Source organism: Cupressus sempervirens, chromosome 11, assembly GCF_028749045.1.
Source record: "Cupressus sempervirens isolate cs-2001-9-10 chromosome 11, ASM2874904v1, whole genome shotgun sequence".
Classification (NCBI taxonomy): domain Eukaryota; kingdom Viridiplantae; phylum Streptophyta; class Pinopsida; order Cupressales; family Cupressaceae; genus Cupressus; species Cupressus sempervirens.
This window is the reverse complement of record NC_143128.1, coordinates 162110752-162127613: the sequence shown is the minus strand read 5'-3', so window position 1 is coordinate 162127613 and position 16862 is coordinate 162110752. Positions and strand designations below refer to the sequence as shown.

The 16862-nt window shown below is 34.6% G+C and overlaps 1 protein-coding gene across 1 annotated transcript in view; it reads left to right on the top strand.

Moving 5' to 3' along the window:
* The first annotated feature begins 240 nt into the window (after positions 1 to 240).
* The window catches only part of LOC149528693 (GTP binding protein), a 124796-nt gene continuing 108174 nt past the window's right edge, over positions 241 to 16862 (top strand). The window contains exons 1-2 of the mRNA XM_089811358.1: positions 241 to 494; positions 1881 to 2048. Coding sequence (XP_089667484.1) covers positions 411 to 494; positions 1881 to 2048 — 252 coding nt within the window. The 5' untranslated portion in view covers positions 241 to 410. The remainder of the gene's footprint in view (positions 495 to 1880; positions 2049 to 16862) is intronic.

Genomic DNA, 16862 nt, shown 5'->3' with positions numbered 1-16862 from the left:
GTAATCTTAGTAAATTTTATTAATTGAAAAGGACTATTCATCAAAAATATACCCTCCAAAAAATTGACTTTTGAAGAAGAGGACCCAATAATATTACCCTCGAAATCAAAATTTACTGTTATTGGGCATCGTAGTGTCATCTGTATAATGGTTATTCCTGTCAAAAGTCTTTCAACTTTTCCTTGATTCTCCACGTCGCTTTTTTACCATAAACAACATAAGATGCTGTGAAAACAGCGTATGACCGACGCTAGAAAACTTAAATATTCAAGGCTAGCGTAGGGTTTATAAACCACAAAATCAACTAAAGGGTTTTGGCTGTCTTCTCTTTTTGGCATTTCTATTTAAAACTTGCTATTAGAAATTTGCCTGAAATTGTACAGAAAAAATCCGGTCTCGTATCCTGCAAAATGCCTCCAAAATCAGCAAAGAAGGATGCCCCTCCAGAGCGCCTCATTCTGGGCCGGTTTTCTTCGCATCTTAAGATTGGCATTGTAAGTTTTTCGTTCCATTAAGAAAAATTTGTTTGAGTGGTGTGTGTTTCGAAACTTTATGCTTCGGCAACCCATAATGTTGAAATGATGCGTAGATAATCAAATTTTTATAACTTTACAGATTTCGAAGACAATTGTTTCTTTTTGCTGCTTCAAGTAGGATATCTCCTCTGTAAAACTTACCTGGATTTTATACACTGTCTTGTCTGTAGACAATCTATCATTCAAAGTGATCTCTTACCTTTCCTTTCTGTCGAATTAACCTGGGATTTTACAGCCTGCTTTACCTGTTGAATGCGTGCTGCCTATCAGGTTGGATGCGGTTTTTATCGAATTCAAAAGCCTCATTTAATAATGCCCTCTACGAGTTTAACCAAATTCATTAAATTAAAATGTCTCCTGCACTGTTTCTTAAAAGTTTAACCCATTTATGATTTTATCAATAAAAAATGCGTTAGTTATCTCATTCTTATGATTTCAGCTTGGGCGCCAGCTCATGCTTCGAGATTGTATTGAGATTAGGAACTAAATTTTTATAATTCCTAACCATGAATTATGTTTCCCAGGGTTTAAACTTTGGGGGCTTTACCACATTTGACATGTTTTTTATTTAGAAGATGTTGAATTTGAGAACTAAATTCAAAATATTTTTAGCCATTTCAACACTTTAGCATGTCTTTTAGGGTTGGAGCCAAGGTTATCTCTCGTTTGACATCTTTTGGCTCTAGATTCTGAAGTAAGGTTTATCGAAATTTTAATTGTTTTCAGCCATGAATTGAACACTTCGTCAGACTTACATGATTTGAACCGGGGACAGAACTTAATTCTGTTTTTATTGCATTTGAATTTTAGTTTTTCTTCTTTTCTTTCTTTTCAAGTATTGGATTGAGATTCAAAACAAATTTGAATTGTTTTTATCATTTTAGCTACAAGTTCAACGCTTCAATAATAGGATTTGAACCCAGCTCAATAATTGGACTACGGGTTCCATTCTAAAGCCCCAGTACTTTTACTATTGTTCACCCTTTTGTCTTTTAGTATTTAATTGAGATCAGAACTAAATTTAGTTGTTTTAGACCGTGAGTTTCAGCACATTATCATTTCTGCTAAGTTCCACAACTTGGGCAGGAATTGATATGGGGTTTCATTAGTATCGAATTGATTTTATAACTAAATTTAACTTATAATCGTTTCAGCAGCCTATATAATAACATTTTATGATTTTTCACATATCTTAGATCTCAATGACAGGGCTTGATTGTGAAAGCCCTTATTCCATATATGGTTTCCTGCTTCTAGTTTTGTATTGAGAATTATAATTATGTTTTTGCCATTTTCAGCCATTAGTTATATGCTAAAGCATCTTCTGATATTGATTTATTAAAGGTTGGCATGCCAAATGTGGGGAAGTCGACTCTGTTTAATACTTTGACAAAGCTTTCGATACCAGCAGAGAATTTTCCCTTTTGCACAATTGAGCCCAATGAAGCACGTGTAAATGTTCCAGATGAACGCTTTGATTGGCTTTGCCAGTTATACAAGCCCAAGAGTGAGGTATGTGGTTTGCCGTTACTGTACTGAAGCCTCTGCATTATATTAACTTAATATTTTATAAATTGATTTTCTGTATTTTGGTAAAGACACATCTGTACGTGAATTGCGTTCATTTGAATTCTTTAGATGTTTAAACTTTAAAGCAAAGATCTGGATCATTATGCTGATAAGTACTGAATATCTGTTTATATTTCCAAGCTAAGTCACAGGGTTCGCCGAATTTTTGGCTTTAGGTTCAAAATTTGGCGAACCCATAAAAAATAAAATAAAATTGTAAATGTTCGCCTGAAATTCATCTGCAAATCTTTAACATTTTTGGCTTTTGAAATCGTGGACTCTATGCAAATCATGGACGGCAGCTGTTGGGCTTCAAAATTATAGACGGCTGCTATATCTGCAATCCCGCTCATTTCTGGCGTTTCTGTGACTTCTGCAACCCACGTCCATTATTTCTGTGTTTGCAATCTCAATTCCGTCCGTCATTTCTGCGTTTTGATAAGAGGCATGTCCATTACTCTGCAATTCCCATCAATGTTGTTCGCTGTTCAGATTGTGTTCCGCTAACAGCCATCACGTTATAAAAAGACACGATTTTTATTATTGTGCTTTTAGGTTAAAGTTATATTAATACAATTCTCATTAATTTATTTAATTTTATGTTAGTGTAATTTCAAATTTGTTACTACATTTATAATATTAAAATTTGATACAATTAAAATATTCTCATTTATGTTATTGTATTTTATTAGTTTATGTTTACTATTGTTAACTTCAATTTATAATTAAACTATTAATAAGTTATTTCTTTATCTATATCAAAATATTACAATTTGTTGAGTTAAAATATCAATAACTTAATCTTTTTATCAATATTAAAATATTATAATTTATTTTGATATAATGAAACTCAAACATATAATAATAATTTATAAATTTCATATATTTATATTTTTTTGATAATTACATAAGGCGAATTTAATGTCGAATTTTTTTCAATTTGTTTGACTCATCGAACTTTGTTCGAACTTCATAGTTGTTGAACTCGAACTTGAACTCAAACCTTGTGACTTAGTTTCCAAGTATATTATATTGTTCAATGTTGAGACAAAGGAAGGTTCAATTTACCCTTCTCTCAAAGAAAATCATATTTTACATATATTTCAGCTCTTTTTGAGTTCACACGTTTCAGTTTGTAAGTAAATGTAGAAATGATTGTTAATATTTTGCCCAGAAATAATGATAAACAACAATATGAAAAGTAGAAAATTGGTAGAAAAAGACACTGCGACTTTTAGGGAAAAGTCTTCCAGTTCAAGTGAAAAAACCAGCCACACCAGAAAAACGTTCTTTTATTGATAATAAAAAATGTTAAAGTACAATGCTTTCCACTAAATACAATATATATAAAGAATTGAGAGACTCTTCATCTCACAACTGAAGGTCTCTTCAATTTCTCAAACAAGTCTTTCATATTTTCAAATGCACTCCTCTCCGAATGATGAATGACACATGTATCTTCATATAATAAAATGTCAAATATTTAGAGTGTGACACTTAGCACACATTGAATGCCACGTTGTGTTCACTTAAGATATCAAAAATATCTTCTCTAGTTTTTGATGCAGTTTCAACATATAGAAAAATCAGAGATAAAGAGCTCTATCGTAGCTACAACCTTCGACACAACCTCTTAGCATGAGAGAGATATTTAGTAAGACAGATACACATAGCTGCAACCAAAGATAGCAATGATAAAGTCACATCACACAGATGAAAAAAAACATGTTATCTCAGAAAAACATAATTCACCATAGTTAATTCTCAATCACATATAATTAAAATCATGGAGTCACACACATTACCCCAACCATGCTTACTTGTAGAGGGTGGAAGAAGGGCTTTCACCTCAGATGTCTCCTAGAGAAGAATGCATTTCTGCAATGCCTAGTCATGGAGGGTGTTCCACCATATGTACTCACATAGGGTGGAGCAAGGGCTTTCACCTCAGACTTCTCCGAGAGAAGAATGCATTTTGACCATACCTACATGTAGAGGGTGGATACACCATACCTACTCATAGAGGGTGGAACAAGGGATTTCGCCTCAAACTTCTCTCGTAGAGATCTCATTAACAACATGTATAAGAATGGCTAAGATTCTCTCTCAACAGAGACTCCCTTTCAGCAAGGACAACTTTGATCACCACAATAAGATAGCCGATCCTGACTGTTACACTGTCACACAAGCTTGCAAAGAATTAGACATCTCCCTCTATCACATAACCTCATTTTGAAACTGAAAAGTCTCCATTTGGATATTTTCTATATATGATCTTTTCCTCTTTTATGCAACATCAATTCAGTTCTAGATTGCTACTAGCATCCCCATCTGCATATAATTTCTCTTCATCCCATTGCTTTGTCATGAATTTTGCATATAATGATCTCATTGCTTCTTGATGCGTCCTACAACCAAGAGAGATCAACTTGTCATAAACATTAATTCTAAAAGCATACTATTTCCCCCTAAAAAATCCATGGTCTATACAAGAAATATATATAATATTTATCTCTATGTTGGTGGCAATCCATTATTCTATTTCTACAACTTCTTAAAATTATTATATAGGATACACTATTATTAGTAACAAATTAATATCAATATTCAAAAACATATATCTTTGATTTTCTTTTGAGATTTTGAGCTCCATATCTTTCCTTGCTAATAGCAATATGATCTCTTTGACATAATTGACAACTACACCTTTATTCTTGCAAGAGACACAATACCCTTAGGCATCTATGCACAGGTTGCTTTGCTAAATCCCAACATTCCTTTAGTAGGAGGTCTTGCACAACTAGCAATTGTTGTTTGTATGAAGGTGACACACAACAACAAGAGTATCGCATCAATTTCAGAATACTTGAAAGCTGGAGCTTCTAATCTGGCCGTAGATATGACAGAGTTCATTGTTATATTTGTGAGTGACTCGACATTGGGTACCCCTGTTATAGCCAGTAGCCTTGGTCCTTCTGGATCTAATTCCTTCATTACAAATCAATGCACTCCTTGTTTTCAGATATCAATCGACAATACTCTATCTCCAACAACTCTAGTATATCTGCCTTTTCCTCCATCTGTTCTCTTCTTGTCTGCAAATCTTCTATACACCATTCTATATCTTTTGGAATTTCCTCGTGCACAATATATACAACCTCTTGTCGTTTGTGATAATACCAAAAACTATAATCTGATGCACAATATGAAAGAGTGATGTATGAATATGAAAAGACTGCCGTTACCGAAAGAGGTGTTCACTGGCACATAAAAGAAGACACTGATTCCAAAATTATAGGAGAGTACATGGCTGCTGAGACATGCCAACAATGAGAACTGCTAAGATTAATATGAAGGAGCTCAGAAAGTCATGTTATCAAGAAAATACACACAACTCTCCAGAAATAACATATAGGCATACCTGAAGCCAAAGATCTTTATGAAGCACAAACAGGAGTTGCAGAGCAGAATTCTAGAGCCACTTTGATCTGAATATTTCTCGATACACCGACTATGATAGTCGTATTTGAGAACAAGGACTTGAATCCACCCTTTGGATGCATTCCATGCAGGCGATGATTTCATGCAACCCATAATCTTTAGTTGAGAATATGATGCAATGAGTTCTTCACCAAGGATAAAAGAAAAATGTATCAAATGATAACTTTAGGCAAAAAACAAGCTCCAGGCTACACAAGTAGCACATGGTCATAAAAAAATGGCCCAGGTTACAAAACTGGCACAAGGAGCTTCTCTTCCTTGTAAGTCTCACCATAAAAAGACGTCGACACGCCAACGCCACACTTCCAACCAATATCCCTGAGGAAACATACACATGTCCCAAGTCCAATCCTAGAGAAAGAAGCTGGCCATAGCAAATGAAAAAGAATTTAGGTAGTAATTGATAGAGAAATCAAGCATATTCGTGGCTTATCCAGATGACAAACTGAGCTCTTATCAATGCAAGAATTCTCCAACAGAGATATTAATCCTAATTGCGAGAGGCACTGCCAGACAAGATAGTTGATGACAATGAAGCGGTGGAAAGTCCCTGCCAAAAAAGGCAACCCACGCGTTCCATCCCTGAGACAAGAGACTTTCCAATCATTAGAGCCACGAAACCCCTAAATCATTTCGTGTGATCCCTCCCCCCCTCCTCCCCACTCACCCACTCCTTAATAAGAAAAAAAAACTGCTTTCCCCACTAGGGCACCACAAATTCAGCAAGAGTGTCCTCCTTGGGACCCGCAGGCTCTGCAATCAGTGAATCGGAGCATAAACAAATATAGCAATGGTCACTGGGTGCAGTAAAGTGGTCGAATTGAGCCAATAGAAAGATAGCGGGTGAAGAAGACTTCGACATTCTCTTATTTGTTGTTATCTAACCTTGCTCTGATACCATGTTAATGTTTTACCTAGAAATGATGATAAGCAACAATATGAAAAGTAGAAAATTGGCACAAAAATACATGCCTCCTTTATCTTGGGAAAAAACCCTTCAACTTTAAGGAAAAAACTTAGGCACGCCAGAAAAGAACTCTTTTGTTGATAATAAAAAATGTTCAAGTACAATGCTTTCCATTGAATACAATATATATAAAAAATTGAGAAACTCTTCATCTCACAACTGGAGGTCTCTTCAATTTCTCAAACAAGTCTTTTCATATTTTCAGATGCATGCCTCTTCACATGATGTATGACACATGCCTCTTCATATAATAAAATGTTATTTATTTAGAGTGTGACACCGAGCACACATTGAATGCCACATTGTGTTCACTTATGATATCAGAAATATCTTCTCTAGTTGTTGATGCAATATCAACATATAGAAAAATCAGAGATGAACATCTCTAGTGTAGCTACAAGACTCAACAATGATTAACTACTAGCATGCAATTAAACACATGCAACCTTTTGGCTAACAAACTGCAGTGAGGAATGTCTTTTAGGTCAAAGGCGGGAATTGAAAATTTAAGGGATGAGTTCTTTTAACAACTAAGTGTTTTTGAAATTGAATATTTGAAGTAGTTTACTTCCAAGGTTGCTTGTGCTAAAAACAGTATTTACTGTTAATTATTTTCTAAGCTACCAGATTCTCTCTAGCAACCCTTAAAGTGGGGTTCGATTCTGTACAAGGTCTGGTCCTTGTCGAATTTGCTGCAAATTTTGTCAAAGGAACCCAGGCATAAACTGGAGCGAATTTGGAAGAACTTGCTGCCTGATGATTGAACCCAGGCCGAATTTGGTCTCAAAGCAAATTTTGTGACTTTTGTAAGGTGTTTTTTTTGCCCATTTTGGTCTACTCAACCTTCCCAACCCTAAAAGTGACCACTAAGAAGGCCAAGAAGGATGGTTTATATGTCATTTGTGCATTTGTGAATGAAAATGAAAACTTGCATATAAAGGAAATTTAAATTGACAATAGCTGAAATCCAAATTGATGATTATAGAGGAATTTCTTTAACAAAGTTATGATATCTTTAAATCCAGGGCTTAAAATTAGAATGTTAAACTTTTGATCTAGCTTTGTTAATAATCCTCTAACCAATACCAATTAAAACTCAGATAACTATACTTATCTTTTGATGATTCCTTTCATTCTCAAACTGCCCCCTTGATATGGAAATAATAAAATACGTTCCGTGCATGCGACAAAGCAAGTGTATCATGCTGTATGTATGGCTAAATGATGCAATTAATACTGTATTGAACTGAAACATAGATATGGTGGTGTACTTTGCTATGTTGCTTTACTAATAGCATAGTGGTGTATGGACTTATTTGTTGTTGCATATATGTGCACACACATTTTTTTTTCTTTTCAAAAGATATGTTTTTGTATGGACAAACCCAAAATGAACTTGAACCCACCCCAACAAAATTTTGAATGGATTTCGTACCTGAAGCCTAAACTCGACTCTGAACCTGAATCCAAACTGGCACCTTAGATTATTTTTAGTGGATCTAAGAATATTTTTAATTTTCTAAATGGAAATTGGCAAATATAAGTGAAAATTTGTTATTTGCAAAAAATATTTTCTGGTATATTCAATACAATTTAGCTAACAGGGGGAATCAATCCTCAAATTGCATAATAGTTAATTTGTTTGTGGCAGTTAAATGCCATATATACATAATACTGAAGGACCAATGCTGTTAGGATCTAAGACTGGGCCATCATCAAGGTGAAAATCTATTAGGTGAAAAACTCACAGCACAAACTAATGTAGAATATTAATCAGTTTTCCACAGTCCATAACAGTTGATGCCATTGTATCTGGTTAAGATTGTGTTCAGTTTCTTATATTGACATCTTGAATCACACTCTGTGATCCATCATTAGGATCATAGAAAGCAAAACAAAATGCTCCAGAAGAAGAAAGATGTCCATTTTTCTTCTTCCTGGAATTTCTCTTTTCCATTCTATCATCCTCACAATGGATTATAGAGTGTGATCCAAAACATCAATATAAAAATTGAACACAATCTCAACCAAAAACATTAGCGTCAACAAATTAATGTGTTAAATTACCTTGCTTTCTTATTGTTAGTTAACTTCTTTGTCACTTTTGACTCTATATTCTTCTGCCTCCACAACACTGAAATCAATAGCTAAGCTAGGTGTAATGATATTCTACACCTACTCTCTGCTTGTCCTACAAGGCGCAACTATCTTCTAATAATAGACAAAGAATAAATTCGATATACACTTTTAACCAGAAAGCAAGAAAGGCAGAGCTTTTAATCAGAAAATTTTAGAAGGTGAAAATCACAACTTAATTATAACCAAATAGAATGCAAAGATTCCACTTTGAAAACAAGATTGATAACATCCAAACATTGCTGTTCCATTTTTTCAAAGCCCAAACATTGACAGAATGTTTATATAGTATATACAATTTTCTTAAACCATTACTTGTGGGAAGAAGCTATGCAAATTGAGCATCATAGACTGTTGAAAAATAACACTTGGGTTCTCTCAGATCTTCCTTTAGGAAAGAAATCCATCGGTTGCAAATGGATCTACAGTCAAATACAAAGCTGATGGTACTTTAGATAAGTACAAGGCTCATCTTGTTGTTAAAGGTTTCTCTCAGTAGGAGGGAATTGACTATGAAGAGACCTTTGCCCCCACTGTAAAGATGAACACCATCAAGTTAGTCTTTTCCATGGTAACTTAGTGTGGCTGGAAGGTGTAACAACCCTCTTTCCCCGGGCCTTAGCTAACAACTAGCATATCATCGAAATACAGTTACTAGTTCACATTCGTGAGAAGGCAGTTAAAACAGTTATCTTACATGTTCATACAAAAGCTATTAACGATTAAAATCTGTTTAACTGAAATAGCATAACTAACATTTGAAGGCTCAAATAAAACCAATTTAGGGATTTTATGTTTGCAATACCCTAAATTCGATCTGCCTAGGGCAACATCTACAAACAAAGGTTACACCACTGTTTCATAATAACCAAAATCATTTAGGGGAACAAAACCACTGTAACATCCTGTTTTCCCATTTCTAATTATAACAATTATAAGCAAGTAATAGATAAATTTATATTCATATTCACATGAATGAAGGACAGTTATAACAACCATCAAGTAAGTCTATCTCATACAGGCAATTACATTTCATGATCAATTTCAAAATCAACTGGTTTCATTGATTTCCTAATACATTTGAAGGGAAACTGATTTCTACGAATTGAAGGGAATAATTGATTAAATGATATTAATCATCTAATATTTCTTCAACTTGAGATTACAAATGTAAAGTAAAATACTAGTTACCAAAAGATATTTGAATGCAGATCGTATCTCTATCTTGGGCAAGCCTTGGAATTTGGTGGAGAGAAGAAGCATTATAAAGGGCTTTACCTCCCCACCGCGAACCCTTGAATATTCCCACACACTCTCAATCAAGAAAGACCCTCCCTACCCGGAAATAGACATGGAACACCTTGTACATCCACTGAGCATCTTGGTGCTAGAGTATCTATACCACTGCTTGACTAGTTAGCAAGATCTAAACATTGGTCTACCATGAGCTGACTCTTTTTAATTAAATATCTTTTTCTTTGAAGCTTTACAATTACTATTATTAATGGTTCCTTACTTTTCATGCAGGAATGATTCCATAGTCCAAGGATTTTCAACTCACCCTCCATATCAGCCAAGATGCCCCCCCCTTGGATGAACTTTTTGGGTGTATTCTTATGTGTTCTTTCTGAACTATAGTCACAGTCAATTTCTTCCATCCCTTCCAAACTTATCAGAGATTCTTAAGTATGCTCTATTGCATTTTCTTATGCTTGTTATCCTTATCTCAGGGACATATGAGTAGACGTCCCTATATAAGGTGTATTTTACAGATTTGGCTAAACAAAATCAGAGTATCATTATGAGATTAATTCTATATGAAAAATGCCAACAATCAGCTATAACTCATTATTTAAAGTGATGGATGTATCTTTCTGTGGATATCAGTCTGATATGAAGCAAAGTTTGCCATCGAATTAGCATTCTGATTCGATATCAGAGCTATAAAAAAGGGGTCTTATTCATCTACATACTCACCGATCAGGTGGCTACCTTATTCTCCTTATCATACCACCCAAGCCATGAAATAAGGGTGTAGCTTCAAATTTAGATGCATATATATTTCAGACTTCACATCAAAAGATTCAAACATCAAAATACAAAACATGAGCTGGAAAAGTGGTAAGCCTGGTCAAGCACAAATCTGGAATAGCCAAGCCAGATATGCTACCAGTAATCCCTTGCAATAAAAATTGCTCGTCCTGGTACCAGGCATTAGAAGTGTATCAGTAATCACTCTCAATTATTCTGAGGTAAATGGACAGGTTGCAGTTTCAAATAAAACAATAACTCTGCATCCCGTGCTTCAATATTTTGTAAAGAAATATTTTATCAGGGGGTGTCCTAGGCAATGAACTTGCCACATATATGCTTGCTTCCTCTCCATGCTTGGTTATGGCCAGAACATGAAAAGGGGTTGTGGAGAGAGTTACAAAGGAAAACAAAGAGACAACGGCTGAAGTGGTAAACATATAATATTAAAACTTGGCCACCACAGTAACATGAGGCCTGATGAGATTATATAGAAATATGAAAGGTGGCCACACATGAAATAATATTAAACCATAGCCAAGGTGAAAAAAATAATAACATTGTTTTAGTATATAACATCATGTTATCTATAGATACCTATATATGTATGTACATATATACATGTGCATAAACCCCCACCATATATTTCTTACGTATATGCCAATATCAAGTATGCGTATAAGTCCTTGTATATATAATATTGGTTTATGTATGTACACATATACATGCATGTACATTTATTATCTACATGTATAGGTATTTAGGTATCATGATGTCGATATGATAAGACATGCTTATACACGAGGAGGCTCCAACCAAGCAACACAATTACAAAGGTACCAACTTGTTCACGGTTCAATTTATGCTTAGTGATTTTTATTATTAAGTGATATATAATTTAACTAGTTAGCTCATGGTCGTCCAATGTACGCTCTTGGTTGTCTAGCCATTTCCTTTAGCCATAGAGGTTCACGACTCGTACCTGTTTTCCTAGTGATGGTTGTGCCCCCCATGCTCAATTCCTTTCTGGCAATGCTTCACCCCCCTTCGACGTGCTCCTGCAAGGAAATTCTCCACAATTATATCATATTCCTCAATATAATAACAATTTACCATAACAAGTTATTATTCATAAACCATCATAACGACTAACCACCATTCCACTTCCCATGATGAATAACCAACTTTCCCAAGATTTCAAGATAACAATATATACCATCATAACAACTAACATGTCATCTTTATATGAAATTATAACGATTACCCATCTCACCATTTCACATGATCCTAACTAATTTTACCTGTCAATTGACTTCACGTGAAACCTCAATGGCTATATGAACATTTTTAAATTGAGTCGAAAAATTGGGATGTAACAGAAGGTCCATCAAATGGACGCCAAGAGTGCATTTTGAATGGTGAATTATAGGAAAAGTGTACATGACGCAACCTCCTGGATTCAAGGTTGCCAATGAAGAACACTAGGTACTCAAACTGGTGAAAGCACTATATGACCTCCAATAGGCCCCTCAGACATGGTATATGATAATTGATGATTATCTCACAGAGCAGGGTCTCAAGAGGAGTCCTTTAGACTCAATTCTGTATGTCAAGACTATTGGCAGTGATATCATCATTCTAGTTATATATGTTGATGATTTGATTATCATTGTTAGTTCTGAATCATTGATTCAGGGAATCAAATAGAATCTCTGTCAATATTATGACATGACTGACCTTAAACTTCATTATTGCCAATATGTCGAGGTTTGGCAGCAATCACATGGTATTTTTATCTCTCAGTCTAAGTATGCACAGGCTTTCCTGGACAAATTCAAGGATGTAGAGTTATAAATTTGCATCTACACCCATGCAAGTTGGTCGCAAGTTATCAGCCAATGTGATTAACTTGTTGAGCATGAATCCACATTCAAATAACTAGTAGGCAGTTTGGTATATATCACAACCACTAGACCTGATCTCAACTTTGCAGTGAGTTACATAGCTTCCTTCATGATTGCTTCAACTTCAGATTAGTGCAGTGCAATGAAGTGCATCTTGTGCTATGTCAACGACACTCCTGATTTTGGTATTCCCAATGGATAAACCAAAGATGCTCGACTTATCGGTTACATAAACTTGAATTAGGGAGGTTCAGTCGATGACAAAAAGTCTACTTCTGGGTACATCTTCAGTTTGGGAACATGTGCTATTACTTGGACCAGCAAGAAGCAGTAGATTGTATCTCTTTCCTCAAGAGAAGTTGAATATAGTGGAACAGTCCAAGCAGGTTGTGAGGCAGTTTGGCTTCGTAGGATGCTTTCCGACATCCATATGCCTTAGGCAAACCTTTCACCCTCTTTTTCTACAATCAAGGGGTCCTCAAACATGCCAAAAATCCAGTCCTCATTGAGGGCACTAAGCATACTGACATTCATTGTCACTTCATCTATCAACTAGTTGAAGATGGATCCATGAATTTCCAGTTTGTTCCTACTGCTGACTAGACTACTGATATTTTCACCATGTCCTGTTTTAAAAGAAGTTTGTCAAATTTAGGAAACAGCTTGGTGGCTCTTATATGTTGACCATTAAGGGAGGGTATTAAAATAATATCTTGTTAGTTATTTTGTTTCTATTTTAATGTTCACTTCTAGACACTATAAATACTATACAATAGAATCTTTCTATAATTTGTATGTGTCTTTTTAGAAACATCTTAATTGTAGACTCCATAAGAACAGTTTGTTCTTTTTTAATAATTCATTCAATTCTTTACCAATAACCTCTTGTAATAGATGTATGAAATCAATACAGTCTCCCAAGACTGCAATATGAGATTCCACAAATAACTATGAGTCACAAAGCAACATCTGAAAGATGGTGTATATCTTGCAATAAAGAATCATTGGAAGCTTTCAATGAAGCAACGTTGTATTTTGATAATAGCAACAGTGGATGGGGTATTGATGAAGGGTGCAACCCTTAATACCATAAATACATAACAACAACAAAAAAAAAACAGCAAATGCGAGAACAAAATATGGACTTCTTATTTGCGCCTCATATGCAGAATTACAAAATTCACGAGTACAATATGCTAACACATGGGCGCCTTCATTACAATAATTTGCAAGACAAGCTGCGAACTATCACCTAGAGCTGTTCTAGCATGTTTAGACCTTTCTTAAATAGGTAAATTTTATGCTGCTCAGGAAGGTCCTACACAATGTAACTTAATACCTAGGGCCAACAGACCTTAACAATACATATAGAGTTGGCCAAATACATCTTTGACAATTATTTTAGATATTTCGGGTAGCCCAACTTCGGAAGGCCATAACTCTCAAACCGTTGCTCTGATTGGCTATTATAACCGCTTTTCGGAAACACCAGCTCCTGATCTATAGGTTGTGGAATTCGCTAGTGCCCTTCCGTCGAGTTTTCGGACCTCATCCGGACACTCTAAAGCCTCCAAAGGTGCACCTAAAGATTATTTTGCAAATTTTTCCACTGGAAATCCGCAATAACTTCTCCGATACTTAAGCTAGAGCAATGAGATTTTTATGGTAGGCTTTTAACTCTAAAATGAACCTTCCTGTAGAAAATGAGAACATTTCGAGCTCATATGACAAACTTACTAAAAATAGCAAGTTACCATAAATAGTAACCACCCTGTCTACTAGTCCTTATTAAAATAGAAAAGACTGAAAAGAAAAATATTTTTCTGGGTGATGCAAGATTGCTCTTACACCTAGGATGCTCCTGCATCAGGTATCACAAATTGATCATCCCAAAAGGATTTGTCCACATAAGACAGGGCAACAAAAGTGTCATTATAATCAACAAGAGTTTGGTCATTTAAGGAAATATCCCTTTCTATGTCTCCGTACAATTGCTCGATGATGATCCAACCAGTTAAGGGGTACTTAGTGTGCTGTCTATGATGTAGAGTATCCTCAGAAATAGGAATATAATATTAGTACATAGACCTTTCCATTATTGTTAAACCATGCATTTTTCTGTTTATAGTCACTCTAGGGATATAGGGGAATAATCCTGCTCGAGAGAATGATTCTTTATCCCTCTTTTCTATGACAAATAGTTGTCTTAAGTTAGCTTGATGACAAAAGGATTAAAATAATTATCAAGAGACATGATTAACTCCCTCATTGATAAAACTTCATCCCAGTTTGTGATTATGAAAAAGACATAGAGATACACCAATACACCCCCGCCCTTTTCACTATTACCAGAAATCTCCCTCCCCCCCAAGCCCCCCGCTCCAAATATTTTAATGTTGGCACTTATAAGCATAGTATGATTACAGAGCTTTTCCCAAATTAGAAAAATGTTAAGACCCACAAAATTCTAACAAACAGCAGAAATCTTGAAAAATTAACTTTCTAGCTCTGCTCAACAGAAAATTTAGCAAACAACAAGTGAAAGAACGACAACAGAACTGATAAAGCTGAACATGGATGTAAAGTACTCATCTTTACTTCTCCACAATATCTTGTTTGCTGAAATCCGATATTCGAGGCAAAAGTGAAGAGTTTTTGAAAAGGTGGATTTCTTTTGTCAGAACAGCCTTCTCACTGCCAAAAAATTATACTTACAATTTGATTTTAGTAAAATCTGTTCACTGGATTAATATGATATGTCATGCCCAAAAATCGGGGCAAAAACACAACAATTTTTCATTTTTTTAAAAAAAGTTAATGAACACTATGTTTAGCACTTACTACATTGAATACGTTATGGGAAATTAAAAGGGTTGAAGCAAGTTTCAATTGTATTTCATTGTGATGCAGATTCGGCATCTCAACATGCTGCACTAATATGAAACCTCAAGTCCTAGTGCTATAGGAACACCTAATTCAGGTTATACAATTCTGTTTGATAAAACTCTAGTTAAAGTGTGACAGCATATTCGAGGAAACATTAGGGTTCTATAGTTCTTTAAAGTTGAATTAATATGTTCGACTAATTACATAAAACACATTAGGTTTGACATGATTCCATATACATTTCGTTATGACGGACATTTCCCTAGGTGAACTAATTTTGCATCTCTTAGGAAATGATCCGGAACTTTAGTACTGGTTCCCAATTAATCATAATTTAATGATAAAACTTAATTAATACATTTGAATGTTCATCATGTAATTACATTCGATAAACATGTCATTTCTACAACACCTTCCTATTTCACTATCGGGTTACCCACCTAAGACTTCTTCATTTGCCTTTGATTCCTATGATCTTAGCAATTCGAGTTAAAGAAAACATAATAAAATATTAAATAAAAATAATATACTAAAAGTATTTACCTAATTATCATAATATACTTTCGTAATAATATGACGTAACTAATGTTTTGACATGCAAATAAATCTAACACCTAAGATAACCCTTTTAACCTTACCTTTATTAACCTTTTTAAGAAAACCACTAATTACACATTGAACTGAATTATTAGATAATAAATCTAATTACTTTCTACCAACTATCATAAAACAATTCCTAACAAATCTCTAACCACTACTATAATCTAACTAACCTTACTTGAACCTAAACTAATCCCTAACTAACCCCTACCTTTCTAAACTTTATTACTCCACTAAACTTTGTTACTAAAAAACTAAACTTAATTACAAATGTCCTCACATAAACCTATACCTTTATATAAATCTAAATATTTATACCTAAATAAAATTACTCAACTCCAAGAACACAAGGAAATCTATACTCTTTCCATTTGATTTAAGACATGAACATAAGGAAATCTATACTCTTTCCATTTGATTTCTTAATGAATTACTTATATCTTAACAATAACTCAAATTCTTTTTTTTTGTGATTGAATCCAAGGTTTCAATAAGAATGAAATATATATTGAATTAACAATTGATATTTTGGTTAATCAGATATATATTTGTTGTGAGATTTTCACACCATCGCCCCAAAATTTTTGGGGACCCCCTTTTTTCTAATCGCCTTGGCAAATTTTTGGATTGCCCAATTTTTTTTGAGTTTTGAAAATTTCACGCCTTGGCACCTTCAGGACAAATATGGGGAGGCTTAGCTTATTTTCACCCGATTTTCTTAACTTGATTTTC